This window comes from Saccopteryx leptura, chromosome 4, assembly GCF_036850995.1.
Source record: "Saccopteryx leptura isolate mSacLep1 chromosome 4, mSacLep1_pri_phased_curated, whole genome shotgun sequence".
NCBI classification, from domain to species: domain Eukaryota; kingdom Metazoa; phylum Chordata; class Mammalia; order Chiroptera; family Emballonuridae; genus Saccopteryx; species Saccopteryx leptura.
This window is the reverse complement of record NC_089506.1, coordinates 13,600,505-13,614,580: the sequence shown is the minus strand read 5'-3', so window position 1 is coordinate 13,614,580 and position 14,076 is coordinate 13,600,505. Positions and strand designations below refer to the sequence as shown.

Here is a 14,076-nt window from a genome sequence, read left to right as displayed (position 1 = left end):
AATGTGGGAACCACTCACCGTGCCATAACTTCCTAGTGCTCATCTGAGTCTAGAGAGTCAGCTGACCAGTAGTTCCATTCACTCATTCTCCAGGCATCACTTCCTTGTATAGTAACTAAGATGAGGTCTTCTTCCAATAACTCAGGCTTGGTGTTAGGTCTTGAATGCAGTAAATTTTTTGTTGAATAAATGTATAAATGGTTATGTAAAAGTTTTTTTATTTCACTTGAATCATGTGATAAGCTTTTTAAACATTTATTCCCACATCTGTCGGATCAAAATTCCCTAGTGTAGAGCCTGGGCATGTTTGTTACTTTTATTTTCCATAGGGAACTCTGAAGTGGTTTCTGGGTGAAAATTCTATCAGTCTAAGCCCTGGCCGTTTGGCTCAGTGCATAGAGCACTGGCCCGGTGTATGGACGTCCTGGGTTCAATTCCCAGTCAGGGCACACAAGAGAAGTGACCATCTGTTTCTCTCCTCCTCCATCTTCACATTCTCTCTCTTTTCCCCTCCCACACCCAGTGGCTGATTGGTTCAAGCATCACCCTGCGTGCTGAGGATGGCTCAGTTGGTCTGAAGGCATCAGCCTCAGCACTGAAAATAGCTTAGTTGATTCGAGCATCAGCCCCAGACAGGTTGCCAGGTGGATCCTGGTTGGGGTGCATGTGGGAGACTGTCCTTCTATCTCCCCTTCTCTCACTTTAAAAAAAAAAGGAAAGAAAAAATTATATTAGTCTATTAAAATCACATGTGAGATAGGAAAGAAAAATTTAGTATGGACTTAAAATTAGGGGAGGAATTTTATCAGATGATGATTTATGTATTTAGTTTAGTCAGATCACTTTCTATTTTTGTGTATTTTCAGGAGGAGCTTCCAGGACATCTAGTGCTACCAGCCATCTCAGCTGTAAGAGTGAGCGAGCAGTCTGTGACACTTCCGCTGGCCTGTTGCTAAGACCTAAGCCCCCTCCTCTTCGTACAGCTTGGTTATAAAAACGTTTTACTTTAAACATTGCTCATCCAGTTCTTATGGAAGTGCTCTTGTGTATTACTATAATTCTCATGTAAACATCTATAACTGTCTTAAAATTTTTAAGTTGTACAACAGTGAGTTGTAATTTATTGTAATTCAATGCAAAATTGTTTTCAAAAGAGACAATTTAATGTAAAATCAGTGTTTCCTGTGAGGGTGTATTTATATGGGATATATATCTATTTAATAGAGAAGCGCACGTATATTTTCTCAGCATGGAAATTGACCCAGCTGTCATGCTGACAGAACAGTTGTGGTAGTGTCACTCTATGTTGCACCCAAGCGGTTAGCTCTGTAGGTCTCATTTTATTTTCATTTCTTGTAAGCTTTAAACCATGAGCATAACTCCCAACTTACACTGGCCTTGTTTTCTGTTTGCTTCTGGATTTAGGTGGTGTGACTCATAACTTTATTATAACACTTTCTTATGAGACAAATCTTAAAATTTGTTTTCATTGGTGGAGCTAATTTATTGAGACAATCTTTAGGATTTGCCAGAGGTATGTACTACCTCTGTGTAAGTGTGCTGGGTTAGATCTCAGCATTTAATCAACCGTTCCAAACTGTGAGTGTTAGAAAGTTTCACATAGGTGTTCTTCTTTCCTGGCTTTGTACGTCCAGGTAAAGTACTAGTCGTCATCTGAGAAGCGAGAGGGCCGTAGAGCTACAGTCTACTTGCATGGTGAATAGTTTGTCCAAGGCCCAGATCAGCACAAGCAAAACCAAGTATTTTTTGAATCAGCAAAATAGCACCACTAGTTAGAAGAGCCAAGAGGTAGATCCTGAGTTGTGTCGGAACCGGAACTGTGTTTTAAGTGATACTGTTAACAAGTTGTGTTCTATTGAATATTTATTGCATTGAGAGAAGATGAACAAGAAAGAAATGCGTTGTCTTACAGCTTTAGAAATTCCAGGTAGAGTTTTTAAGGGCTGGAAAAGACAACTAAAATATAAATGATAAAGGGGGGAAATCATTATTTGTTGAGGCTACTTTTTAAATGTCTTCTAATTTTCTTGTTTCTTGGTGTGGGCTTACTGGTTGAATCCTGGAAGTCTCCTTTTTGCTAGCCCCGCTGTCAAGTCCTGGCAATCAGAATGGAGTTAGTACGGTATAATGTAGCTGACCTGTGGGATTAGAATATTTTTCTGTCAGTTTGTAGGCTCTTCTTCTATACAACAAAGTGTATCTCAGCCATGGTTGCTCCTGTTCTAGTTATCACTGTTCTTCATTACTGGCCTTTTTAATATATCCTTGGATATACTAAGGTCTCCATATTAAATGCCACACCTTTCTTTTTATAATATGTCATTTTGATCTGTAGCTACAATAACAAGATTTGTATTTTTATGGGTTAACTCAAGCTCTGTAGCTTGTATGCAGAGCCAAACTGCATTTTACTAAACATCAGTTCATAGTTTCCGAGTCTTAGTTCACGTTCATAGATTTTGTTTAGGATCGGGCACGTGAAGTGTGGGAACAGTGGGGCTACAATGAAAAAGTCCCTGGGAACACAACCTGATTCTGAGGTGGTTCTGCTTCCTTCTTTGCACTGTAATGTTCATTCATTGTTACTTGATGCTCTGTTCTGGAGAACAGTTTTTACATTTAGTGTTCTGCTCTACATATTAACCTTTAGACATACTAATGGGAGAGTTTGTTTTCTAACTCATTGTACTCTTACTGTTTGTATAAAAACCTGTCTTTAAGGAGATGTAAGATATGCTGAATTTAAAACTCAGCATTTGAACATCTGTCCAGTAATGATTAGCCAATATTTTTAAATTGATTTTTAATTTGTTAGGGGGAAAATATATGTGAAATCTTTTAATGTTCATAATGTCATTAGTCTCTGAGAACATTTTATATGGTCTTTGCCATATATCAGGTACAACACATAATTTATAGATAAAGCTGTACTTTGATTTTAGAGCTAGTTTAGTGCCTTTAGTTTTGGGGAGGTGCAGCTAAGTATTACTGATAGCAGGGATTCAACTTGAAGTAAAAGTCAGGAAGGACAATAATCTTCATTTTTTCAGTGCATAATTTTACAGTTCTTTTTGTCATGATTACTTACATGTGATAAGCATAAATAGAAGGCTAGGATTGAAAATGTGATACTTTGAAGTTATGGTTTAAGGAGCAATTTTATGAAGGACTCGTAATTCCACTGTTTTCATTTTCAAGAACATAAAGAGTGAAGGATCCGTTGGCACTGCTTTATATTTGGTTCCTTGTACCTTATTGTATATACTTTGAAGATTTACTTCTGCAACTAGAAATTATACTAATACAAGGTCAAAACTATTAGGCAAGATTCTTCATGAGAGTTGTTTTCTTATCTGTCAAATATTAGACTAATATAGCCTCCATTTTAATACTCTCTGAAAGAGTATTGAATTATTAAAATTATTTCTTAAGGGACAGCTATCATCTCATTCATCCCTACTTCCTTTCTTCACACTGCATGAAAAGCTGCTTTCTTAGCTACTACAAATAAAATCGTTCTGGTTTACTTGTAAGTATAGTGTAATGCAGTTGTTTGCAACCCATTAACCCAAATGTCCAAAATGGATATCTGGACAACTTTAGAAGAAGTCATTGTGACTGTGTGTCTCGTCTTCAGATGGAAATACTGCACACTGTGAAAAATATTACAACAATATAATGTTGGAGACATAGGTTTACTTTAGTATATTTTGATAGTTAAATTCATAAATATTTAATATCTTAAATGCCAAAGTCTCTCCCTGCAAATGATTGTATACCATCCTAGGAAATGTGCTTAATGCTAATGACTACTTGGTTTCAGTGAATTAAGATTAGTAAGAAACTGAAAAATCAATATCCTTTTAAAATTTTTCAGTTCATTGTAATGTGTTTTAGCCATGAAGAACTAGCTTGGCATCATGAAGAAAGAAATAAAAGATAACTGAGTTTTGATCCTACATCTCTCAAATGCATGGTCTTGTTCTCATTTGAAAAATTAGCATAATAACTTTTATATATCACACAAAAAATTAGCATAATAACTTTTATATATCATTAGTGAAAACGAAATTGGAAGGAGGGTGTTAATTATTTGTAGAGTTTTTAAAGAGTTTGCTGGCCCTGGCTGGTTGGCTCAGTGGTAGAGCATTGGACCAGCATGTAGATGTCCTGTGTGTCCCAGTCAGGGCACACAGGAGAAGTGTTCATCTGCTTCTCCATCTCTCCCCCTCTCGCTTCTCTCTCTGTCTCTCCCCCTCCTGCAGCCATGGCTCAATAGGAGTGAATTGGCCCCAGGGAACTGAAGATGGCTCCATGGCATCTGCCTCAGGCCTTAGGAAGAGCTCAGTTGCTGAACAACAGAGCATTGCCCCAGATGTGCAGAGCATCACCCCCTAATGGGCTTGCTAGGTGGATCCTGGTCAGGGCACATGCGGGAGTGTGTCTCTGCCTCCCCTCCTCTTACTGTATAAAAAAAAAGAAAGAAAAAGAGTTTGCTTAAAATTTCATTTTTGATGCTACAATGGACACTGTTGTAGATTGAAGAAGTGTGTCTTAAAAGTATACCTACATCAACATTTCACATGTTTTATGAATGATAAATATTACTTTTAAAATTTGCTGTTCAGACATCAATTTGAGGATTTTTTGTTGTGTGTGTTTTTTTTTTTTTTTTTTTTTTTTTTTACAAGGACAGAGAGAGGGATAGACAGGGACAGACAGACAGGAACGGAGAGATGAGAAGCATCAATTATCATTTTTTTGTTGTTGCGCATTGCGACACCTTAGTTGTTCATTGATTGCTCTCTCATATGTGCCTCGACCGCGGGCCTTCAGCAGACCAAGTAACCCCTTGCTTGAGCCAGTGACTGGTGCAAGCTGGTGAGCTTTTGCTCAAACCAGATGAGCCTGCACTCAGGCTGGCGACCTCGGGGTCTTGAACCTGGGTCCTCTGCATCCCAGTCTGATGCTCTATCCACTGTGCCACCGCCCGGTCAGGCAATTTGAGGATTTTTAAATAAGAATTAATGACAAGGCTATTAGAATAAATCGCTGAGTATACAGTGTGGTAAGTATATTTGTGTGCTCAGCTATGGAATTAAAGGATGCTTCTAGCAAATAAGATGATGTGATAGCAGAAGGTTGTATTTGGTTTTAAAATTCTGGTTACTGTTTTTTAATCTACTATGAGGTAACAGCATTATTTTACTATAATTTAATGAGACATGGGTTTTTTTCCTATGAACCTAATTTCACATTGCTATTTTAAGTTAGTAAAAAAATTTGGTTAGTCACCAGAAAAAAATTTAAAACTATGATTCTAAAGATACAGTATGTGTATTACAATGATAATCGTCACAAAAACGACATCACTTTTATTTCATACATTGGGACCACAGCTGACCTCCAGGTGTGGCGTGTGCCCTGTTGGCTTTATTTAATCCTGAGACTCTGTTTTATGAAGAGAAGATATCCAGAATTATAAGAAAATAAATGTCCTCCCATGTCGTTATGTATACTAACTAGAAAAACCTAATTCTATCATTAATTTGAGACATTTCATTTTAAATTCTATTCTGGAGAATATGAGAGAGATGTGGTTGTTTCAGGTGAATGTTCGCAAGAAAAATCACATTTTATACAGATTTTGTTGGTGTTGATCTAAGTATTAGGGAAGTATAGGAAGGGCCCCAAACATAAATAGACAACTCATGTTGCCACAAAGCAAATACCTGGTCACCACTAGAATATTGCTCTAGATTAGGGGTCGGGAACCTTTTTGGCTGAGAGAGCCATGAACGGCACATATTTTAAAATGTAATTCCGTGAGAGCCATACAACGACCCATGTACCTTACGCATTATCCAATAAAAATTTGGTGCTGTCCTGGAAGACAACTCTGATTGGCTCCAGCTACCTGCAACCATGAACATGAGCGGTAGGAAATGAATGGATTGTAATACATGAGAATGTTTTATATTTTTAACGTTATTTTTTTAATTAAAGATTTGTCTGTGAGCCAGATGCAGCCATCAAAAGAGCCACATCTGGCTCATGAGCCATAGGTTCCTGACCCCTGCTCTAGAATATCTCACACAGTCCCTTGGAACTCCCAGTCGTTACTTTCTTTGCCTGCCAAAAGGTAACTGCTATCTTAACTTTTACCACCATAGTGTAGTTTTGCCTGTTTTGTTTTTTTGATGTCATATGAATTGAATTATACATTCTTTTATATCTGGCTGCTTTTGTGGAATCTAGTTATATTTGTGAGATTTTTCCATGTTGTCTCACGTAGCTGGAATTCATTCTCATTTCTGTATACTAGTCTGACTCTACTGTAATTTACTTTATCCAGTCTGTGGTTCTTGGGCATTTGAGGTGGTTTCCAGGTTTTGAGTATTTCAAATAATGCTATGAAGGTGTTTGTAGGTGTGCCCTGATTACCTGTTATGCATTTAAATTGGGGGCATATTCTTAGGGGTGGAGTGGCTGGGTCACAGAACTGACTTATTTAGTAGGGAATGCCAGAGCTTTCCAAAGTGAATACCCGTTTATCTGCCGCAGAAGTGTATTAATTCTTGTATCTCCATATCCTCACTAATATTTAGTGTCACTTGTAAGTTAACCATTTGGGTATGTAATGGTATATTGTGATTTTAATTGCACTACTCAGATCTGATTGAACACTTCATGTTTATTGGACATTGGGATATCTTTTGTGAAGTGCCATTTCAAGCTTTTGTTTTTGCCTATTTTTCTATTGGTTGAATGTCTTTTTCTTGTTGATTGGTAGGAGCAGTTCCATGTTCTGGATACTGGTGTGAGTTAAGGTACAAATATTTTCTCCCAGTCTGGCTTTCCTTTTCACTATGAATGGTGTCTCTGAACAGAAATTCTTAATTTTCTTTATCCCACTGTATCAGCCTTTTCTTTCATGGTTAATACTTCTTTTTAAACTGTTAGATGTGATGAAATTTTTATTTACCTAAGGTCATGAAGAGACTGCTGTATTCTAGAACGTTGCCTTTCACACTGAGATTGGCAGTTCATTCTGCACCATGATCTCTCTTCACTGTTACCTTAGTTGATTACTTCCAGCTTTATTCTTTGGGTCTAATGTGCTGTTAGTTTTCTAACTTCTTGAAATGAATGCATAGTCCAGCCCTCTTTTCTAATAGCTGTATAGGAGGGTATAAATTTCTTAGCATAGATTTAGCTGTTTATTGTAAGTTTAGATAACATGATACTTTTATTTTCATTAAGTTCAAAATGTTTCTGGGTTTCCATTGTGATTTCTACTTTTAAAAGAATTGGTTCTTTAGTTTATATTTTCAGTGGATGTTTTACAGTTGTATTTGTGGCTTTGGGTTATGTGAAAAGCTGTAGGAAAACCTTGAAGCCCCATGAGCTAAATTCAACAGCCCCACTGCCTATTTATGTGGCTTTTACTTTTATAAATGGGTTTTTAAGATCAAAAGAATATTTTGTGCCATGTAAATATTGTAGCAATTTCACATTTCAGGGTCCATACATGAAGTTTTATGGAACATAGCCATACCCATACATCTGTTTTGTCTAAGAGCAGTGTTGTGTCAAAGACCATCTGGTCAACCAGTTGGCCTATATTATTGACTCTCTCGCCCTTCAGGCAAAATATATATTTGTTGACCCTGCTCTGGATATTGTCTCCCAGACAGACTTTTGCTTCTGGCCTGCCTCAAGGATGCTCACAATCTCAAATCACTTCATCCAGCTGAGGGGTCGAGTGATCTGAAGGTCGGCAGCAGTGACGGCAAAGCCAAACTACGTCCAGTTCACTCTCGCTACTAGGGCCACCCTTTGGGTCACAATATAAACGGGCTTACCTGGGTTCCCCTTCCTTGGCAGGCCAAGGGTTTGTTTCTGTCCCGCTCGCGCTGAAAGGCTTTCAGACTCTCCAGCCCCTCAGCCTTTCCACTGAATTTTCCACAACGTGCAGGCACCCAATGGGGGCCAGTATCAGATGGGGGTGAATATCAGGCTCACTTTTGGGTGGTCTTCTTCCAAAATCTTGGCCCCATAATTCTTGTGCCTTCATCCAGATTTTTAACCAGCTTGAACCCCGTCTAGCTGTCAGAGGGCGCACTGGGCTGCATTACCCGGTCTGCCAATATGGAAGTTCTTCCTTTATAAACCACAAATACACTTTGTTTTTCAAGAGAATCCTCAGATCTTAACAGTGAAATAAGTAGGCTAATCTTGATCCTGAATCGGTTTGGGCAGCCACCAAATGAAGCAGCCCCATTTTCTCTTAAGAGGTATCTACTAGATTCGGGTAGAGGTGACCTGGAGTATGGACCCTTTGGTTTTCCAGACCAAAGTGACTCTTTTCCCACTTGAAATTGTAATTAGGATCTTGTTCACAAATTTATGAGTCAGATCCAAAGCTGACTTGTGAGTTCTTGCTAACTTGTTACAGAAAAGAAGTGTTAGCAGATAGGTTCTACGTGCATGTGCTGAACACTGGCAGAGGCTTTGGACAGCAATGTGTCTAAACCAAGTTGTTTTCCCTCAAGGCCACTTTCTACCACTTCCTCCATTTCAACCCCACTTTGTCCTCACACCGAGAGTCAGTATACTAAACACAGCATTTAACAATACCATTTCTCCTCCCTCTGCCCCCCCCTGGAGCCGTCTTTCCACATCCCCCATGGAACCTAATCATCGTATACTAGCTTACTAAATGAGTTTTCAATGAACAGTGTCCTGTCGTAATTTTCTAAGTCTCACACTTAGTTCAATGTCCAATGAACCGTCGTAAAATTCTAAGTCTCACACTTCTCTAACAGTACTAATACAAAGCGCTTTCTTATTACGCAAAACACTGAATTAAAGCATTTAGCGGAACCCCAGAATTCCCAAAGACTGAGGGAAGGTGCCTGCCTAAAACAAGGTGAGATTATGGACGTTGTGACCAATGCCACCACTTCTGAGCCTATGGCAACATGACAGCAGGTAAGAGAGGGCATGAGCTGTTCAAGTGTGAAAGCCAGGACTTGAAGCACTGTGGGTACTTACATGGTATAGAGCAGTGGTCCCCAACCCCTGGGCCGCAGACCGGTACCGGTCCGTGGGCCATTTGGTACCGGTCTGCAGAGAAAGAATAAATGACTTACATTATTTCCGTTTTATTTATATTTAAGTCTGAACGATGTTTTATTTTTTTAAAAATGACCAGATTCCCTCTGTTACATCTGTCTAAGACTCACTCTTAATGCTTGTCTCGTAAGTTCAACAATTATATTTAAAAATACCACAGTTTTTATGCCGGTCACCTAATTTTATTTTGTGCATTTATCCGTCCCACCCTAAAGGCCGGTCTGTGAAAATATTTTCTGACATTAAACTGGTCCATGGCCCAAAAAAGATTGGGGACCACTGGTATAGAGTGTCATATTTGACAGTTAGGAGCTGGGCCACTGACTGATAAATGAGTCATGCTAGAAAATAGGCATTTATAGTCTTATTTTTTAATCCATTTGTCAGTTGTAAGAATTCAATAGAGAATATGCATTAAGTAGTTTTTATTGGTTTCGCATTCAGTTACTTTCGTCATCATCAGGTCTTTAATTATACAAGTAAATGTTATATTGTCTGTGGGAATTTAAATGTAAAATAAATACAAAATACATTCGTGGTTTAATGAACACTCAGTGAAGCCTTTTTCCCTCTTCCCTGAGGTATCCCTTTCCATCTGGTTTTATCCCAGATTACTCTTTTTACTTCCCCTAGGAAACGTTTACCAAACCACACAACAGGTCTGGAACCAGTGAACTTGTTTTAATGACATTAGACGTATTTTTTTATCTCATCGTACAACACCAATACAAAAGCACCGCCCATGCCCCTCAATACGTTGGACCAGGCACCTTTGAAGAAAGCATTGGCTCCTTCATCTTTGGCAATCTTCCTCCAGCAGTCCAGTGTCCCAGTGTACATAATGTCCGCTGTGGAAACAAATGTTGGTAAGGGCTTCCTAATTCTATGAAAGAGACTTTTCCCCTGAAAGACATCTCCACAGAGGGTTACAAATAAGCCACCTGAGTTCTAAGGGCCAGCTCTATGCAACATTCAACTGGACATTCCCCTTCCCTACGTAACTGTTAGGCAGGCTGTCATTGTTCCTACTCTTGTGACTCAAGGAAAGAACTGTGGCAATTAACCAGCTAATTCACAGACCATCAAACTGAAATGGGAGGGAACAGGGTGGGACAGAAGTGTTAAACTAGACAGTACCCTTTTTGATGGATGGGAAAATGGGGCCTAGTCTCAGATTATACCAGCCCAAGATCACACAGTTAAAAGAGCTACAGCTACTAGGTTGAACCAAATAAAACCAATGCTTGACTTTAAAAATGGCAGTTTCATGTGTTAACCTATGGAAGCCAAAACTTTCTATCAGACTGCCTCAGGCCAGCTCTCATCCAGCTAAATCACCCTCCCCTGCTTGAAATAACTGGATAAGAAAGTTATTTTTAAATAGACCAAAACCAGCTTTCCCCTTGTTTCTGCACCCAGGCTCTAGGTGAAAGGGCCTAAGGCCTCCATCGGGCTGCATACCTAGTTAGGTTCACCTCTAAATATGCCATTATTTTATGTATTTTTGTTTTTGTTTTATTGTATGAGAGGGACACAGGAAGGGAGAGAGATGAGAAGCATCAACTCATAGTTGCAGCACTTTTGTTCATTGATTGCTTCTCATATGTGCCTTGACCAGGGGGCTCCAGCTGAGCCAGTGACCTCTTGCTCAAGCCAGCGACCTTGGGCTTCAAGCTCACAGTGACCTTTGGGCTCAAGCCAGTGACCATGGGGTCATGTCTATGACCCCACACTCAAGCTGGTGAGTCCGCGCTCAAGTTAGCAACCTCAGGGTTTCAAACTTGGGCCCTCAGCATCCCAGGTCAACACTCTATCCACTGCGCCACCACCAGTCAGGCCTATTTTTGACATTCTTATCTATATAACAAAATTCTCTAAAGAACTAGTTGAGAGTCTTTCTTTCCTAAGTTCTTATCGTATAATTTTAACAATTAGAATAGTGAAGACTAAAAACAGTACCAAACAGTGTTCTCCTCGGGCAGAAAAATATGATTTAGATCAGTCGGTGCCAGGCTTACCCCCTTTCCGGCCAGACTGCATCATCATCCTACGGCGGACAGTGTCAAAGGGGTAGGACACCAGCCCCGCCACCGCTGTCACGCTCTGGGCAATCATCCAGCTGACGAAAATGTGCACATTCTTGGGGTCAGGCAGCATCCCTGTGGGCAGAGCCGAGGAGCCAAATGGCAATGAAATGATTCCTTTCAGCAGCTCAGCAAAATGTTAAGTGGGGATGGGGGAGAGGCTACCGAACCTCCAACTCCACGCCCCCACTTCCAGAAGAACCTGCCCCTTGTGGGCTGCCTCACAGGTAACCAGGCAGCCCACAGACGCTGGTGACTGCCCTCGCTGGGCCGAGGGAAGTCCGAGTTCTGCCCAGCGGATAGGATATGTTGAAGCGGCCACCAGTTACACTCAGTAACTTAGAGCCAGGGCAAGAGGAAGCTAGTCTGCCCCTTCTTCCTGCAAATAACTCAAGGCCAGAGTTTCTTTCTGTAGAGGACAAGGAGAATCCTCGATACCCTCCTCATTCAAAAGCCTCAGTCTAGCCCAGAGAGGAGGAAGAAAGATGAATAAATATGACGCCCTTGGGGAGTTACAGATCCCTCAGGATCCCCTGTGCGCCTCCCTCCTCCCAGACCTCAGGCCCCACCCCCAGGTCCTCCTCTCACCCTTGGCAGTATCGTAGACTCCGAAGTAGGCAGCTCTGTAGATAATGATGCCCTGGACAGAGACGCTGAAACCCTGGTAGAGACCCTTAAGGCCATCAGACTTGAAGATCTTGGTGAGACAGTCGCCCAGACCACTGAACTCACGCTGGGAGGCACCCTTGCCCACGTCGGCAGCCAACCTGGTCCTGGCAAAGTCCAGCGGGTACACAAAGCAGAGGGAGGTGGCCCCAGCTGCCCCACCGGAAGCCAGGTTACCAGCAAAGTAACGCCAGAACTGCTTATGCCGGTCCACGCCCCCCAGGAAGATCTGCTTGTACTTGTCCTTGAAGGCGAAGTTGAGGGCTTGGGTGGGGAAGTAACGGATCACGTTGGCCAGGTTACCTCTCCAGAAGGAGAGAAAGCCCTGCTCCTTGGGGATTCTCACCACGCAATCAATGATCCCTTTGTACTGCTTCTCGGCACTGATCTGTTTGCTGGCGTGCTGGACCTGCGGGGGAGGCGAGAGGGGCCGAGATGGGTGTTAAGATGTGCAGGACAGAGGGAGAAGGAGAAGAGGGCAGAAAAAGAACGTGCACTTCCCTGGTTTCCTTTCTAAACAGACATGGGGAATCAAACACATAAGTGTTAGCTACTTGGATGAGAGCCAAAAAAAATCCGATTTTTGCCTCAATTATCAGGGCATTTGAGAAAAAATATTCTGCCCCAAATAAATGGAAAAGATGAATTCATTGTGTAAAGAGTCGCTTATGTATTGAATTTTCCCTAGGTGCCAGAACTATGCTAGGGGCTCAGTGGGACATAGAAATGATTCAAGATCCGCAAAGGGCAGCTGCCCTGATTTGAGACATGAGGGGCAGGAGATGAGGATTCCTCAGTCTCAGCCCCATCTCCCTAGAGACCAGGATCTCTGAGTAGCAGGAAGTCTGGAAATATTCAGGCAGATTATCCAAGTAACCAAGTACTGAGAGGTTTGTCGCTGCTGTAAGCCATTTATTGGGGTTTTTCTCATTATTGATCATTTACACTCCCAAACTGAAGAGGCCCAATTGCTCACTGACAGCCCTTGTCTTTTGGAAAAGTGGAGAGAAACGGGATAGATGGGATGATGCTGATGACAAGCCACTCAGTGACTAGGCTGGAGTGTACATGACTTGGGGACAGGATAAGGAAGGCCACCCGAGTTCATCCCAAAAATTGTTTCTAATCTCTCACAGCCTTTCTTCATCTGTCAAATTGGAGGAGACAATACTTGTTTTACAGAGGTTACATAAAGATGAATGAAATATATTCATGTCAGACTCTAGCATCGTGCGTGGGACACAGTGAGCGAGTTCTTCTGTAAAAATTATTTTAACGTTTTTATTTTAAAAGGTGGGTGCAGGCAAAAAGGTAGACGGGTCATTGAATATCAGAAGGTGAGGCCGACCTAGGAGGCCCGGGTGGCATGCCAGTGCTGTCCCAGGCACAGGATCTGGCTGGCTGTAACCCACTCGGGGTGGGTTTCCATATATAGACACCGGGCGCTGGGCGCCACCCGACACCAGGAATCTGCTACTGACGCTGGACCTGTGCGCGCAGAGGGCACCTTCCCCTCGGCGCAGGCCGGGCGCCCAGCCTGTGGCCTAGCGCAGATCTGCTGCGGCTCGCCCGCTCGCCCCGCGTCCCCGCCGCCGCTGCGCCCCGCGCGCCCCGCGCGCCCTGCCCGCCCGCCCCGCTCGCCGCGCCCGCCCGTCCCCACCTGCAGCAGCAGTTTGACCCTCTCGATGGGGGCGACCGCGGTCTTGGAGACGGCAGCGGCGATGCCGCCCGCCAGGAAGTCCTTCAAGAAGCTCAAAGCCTGATCACCCATGATGCCGGCCGGGCGCACACAGCCTCCGGGAGCCGCGCTCTCGCTCTCGCTCTCGCTCTCGCCTCCGCCGGGTCAGGCACCGCCACGCCGTCTCCGTCCCTGCGCGACGCGAAGGGGCCGCCTGCCTCGCCCCGCATCCCTCCTTATATCCCCCGCCCGGCCTCTCGCGAGAGGAGGAGGGACCCCGGGGCGGTGCGCGCAGTGGGCATTGGCTGAGCAGGTGCTTGGACACCCCCTCGCCGCCCCCCTCCTCTGCAGAGGGCAAAGGGGGCGAAGGCGCTTCCGGGAGCCCGGGGTGGGCCGGGGGCTGTGCCTTCAGCTTGGGACGTTTAAAGGGCAAATTCATGTTATCTGTCCCGGCGAGCAGAGGGAACACCATGTCTCCGCAGCATGTGG

General features: G+C 42.8%; 2 protein-coding genes across 4 annotated transcripts in view; one reads left to right on the top strand and one right to left on the bottom strand.

Annotated features, from left to right (window-relative positions):
* The window catches only part of CFAP97 (cilia and flagella associated protein 97), a 38,343-nt gene extending 28,438 nt beyond the window's left edge, over positions 1-9,905 (top strand). For all 3 annotated transcript variants that reach the window (XM_066380173.1, XM_066380172.1, XM_066380175.1), the window contains exon 5: positions 867-9,905. In XM_066380173.1, the coding sequence (XP_066236270.1) occupies positions 867-994 (128 nt within the window). In that variant the 3' untranslated portion in view covers positions 995-9,905. The remainder of the gene's footprint in view (positions 1-866) is intronic.
* On the bottom strand, positions 9,820-13,812 carry SLC25A4 (solute carrier family 25 member 4). The gene is made up of 4 exons (XM_066380176.1): positions 13,570-13,812; positions 11,832-12,318; positions 11,178-11,318; positions 9,820-10,007 (listed from the first exon to the last, which is right to left on the bottom strand). Exons 1-4 carry the CDS (start codon positions 13,678-13,680, stop codon positions 9,850-9,852), a joined length of 897 nt encoding a protein of 298 aa, XP_066236273.1. The 5' UTR covers positions 13,681-13,812; the 3' UTR covers positions 9,820-9,849.
* Positions 13,813-14,076: the final 264 nt, after the last annotated feature.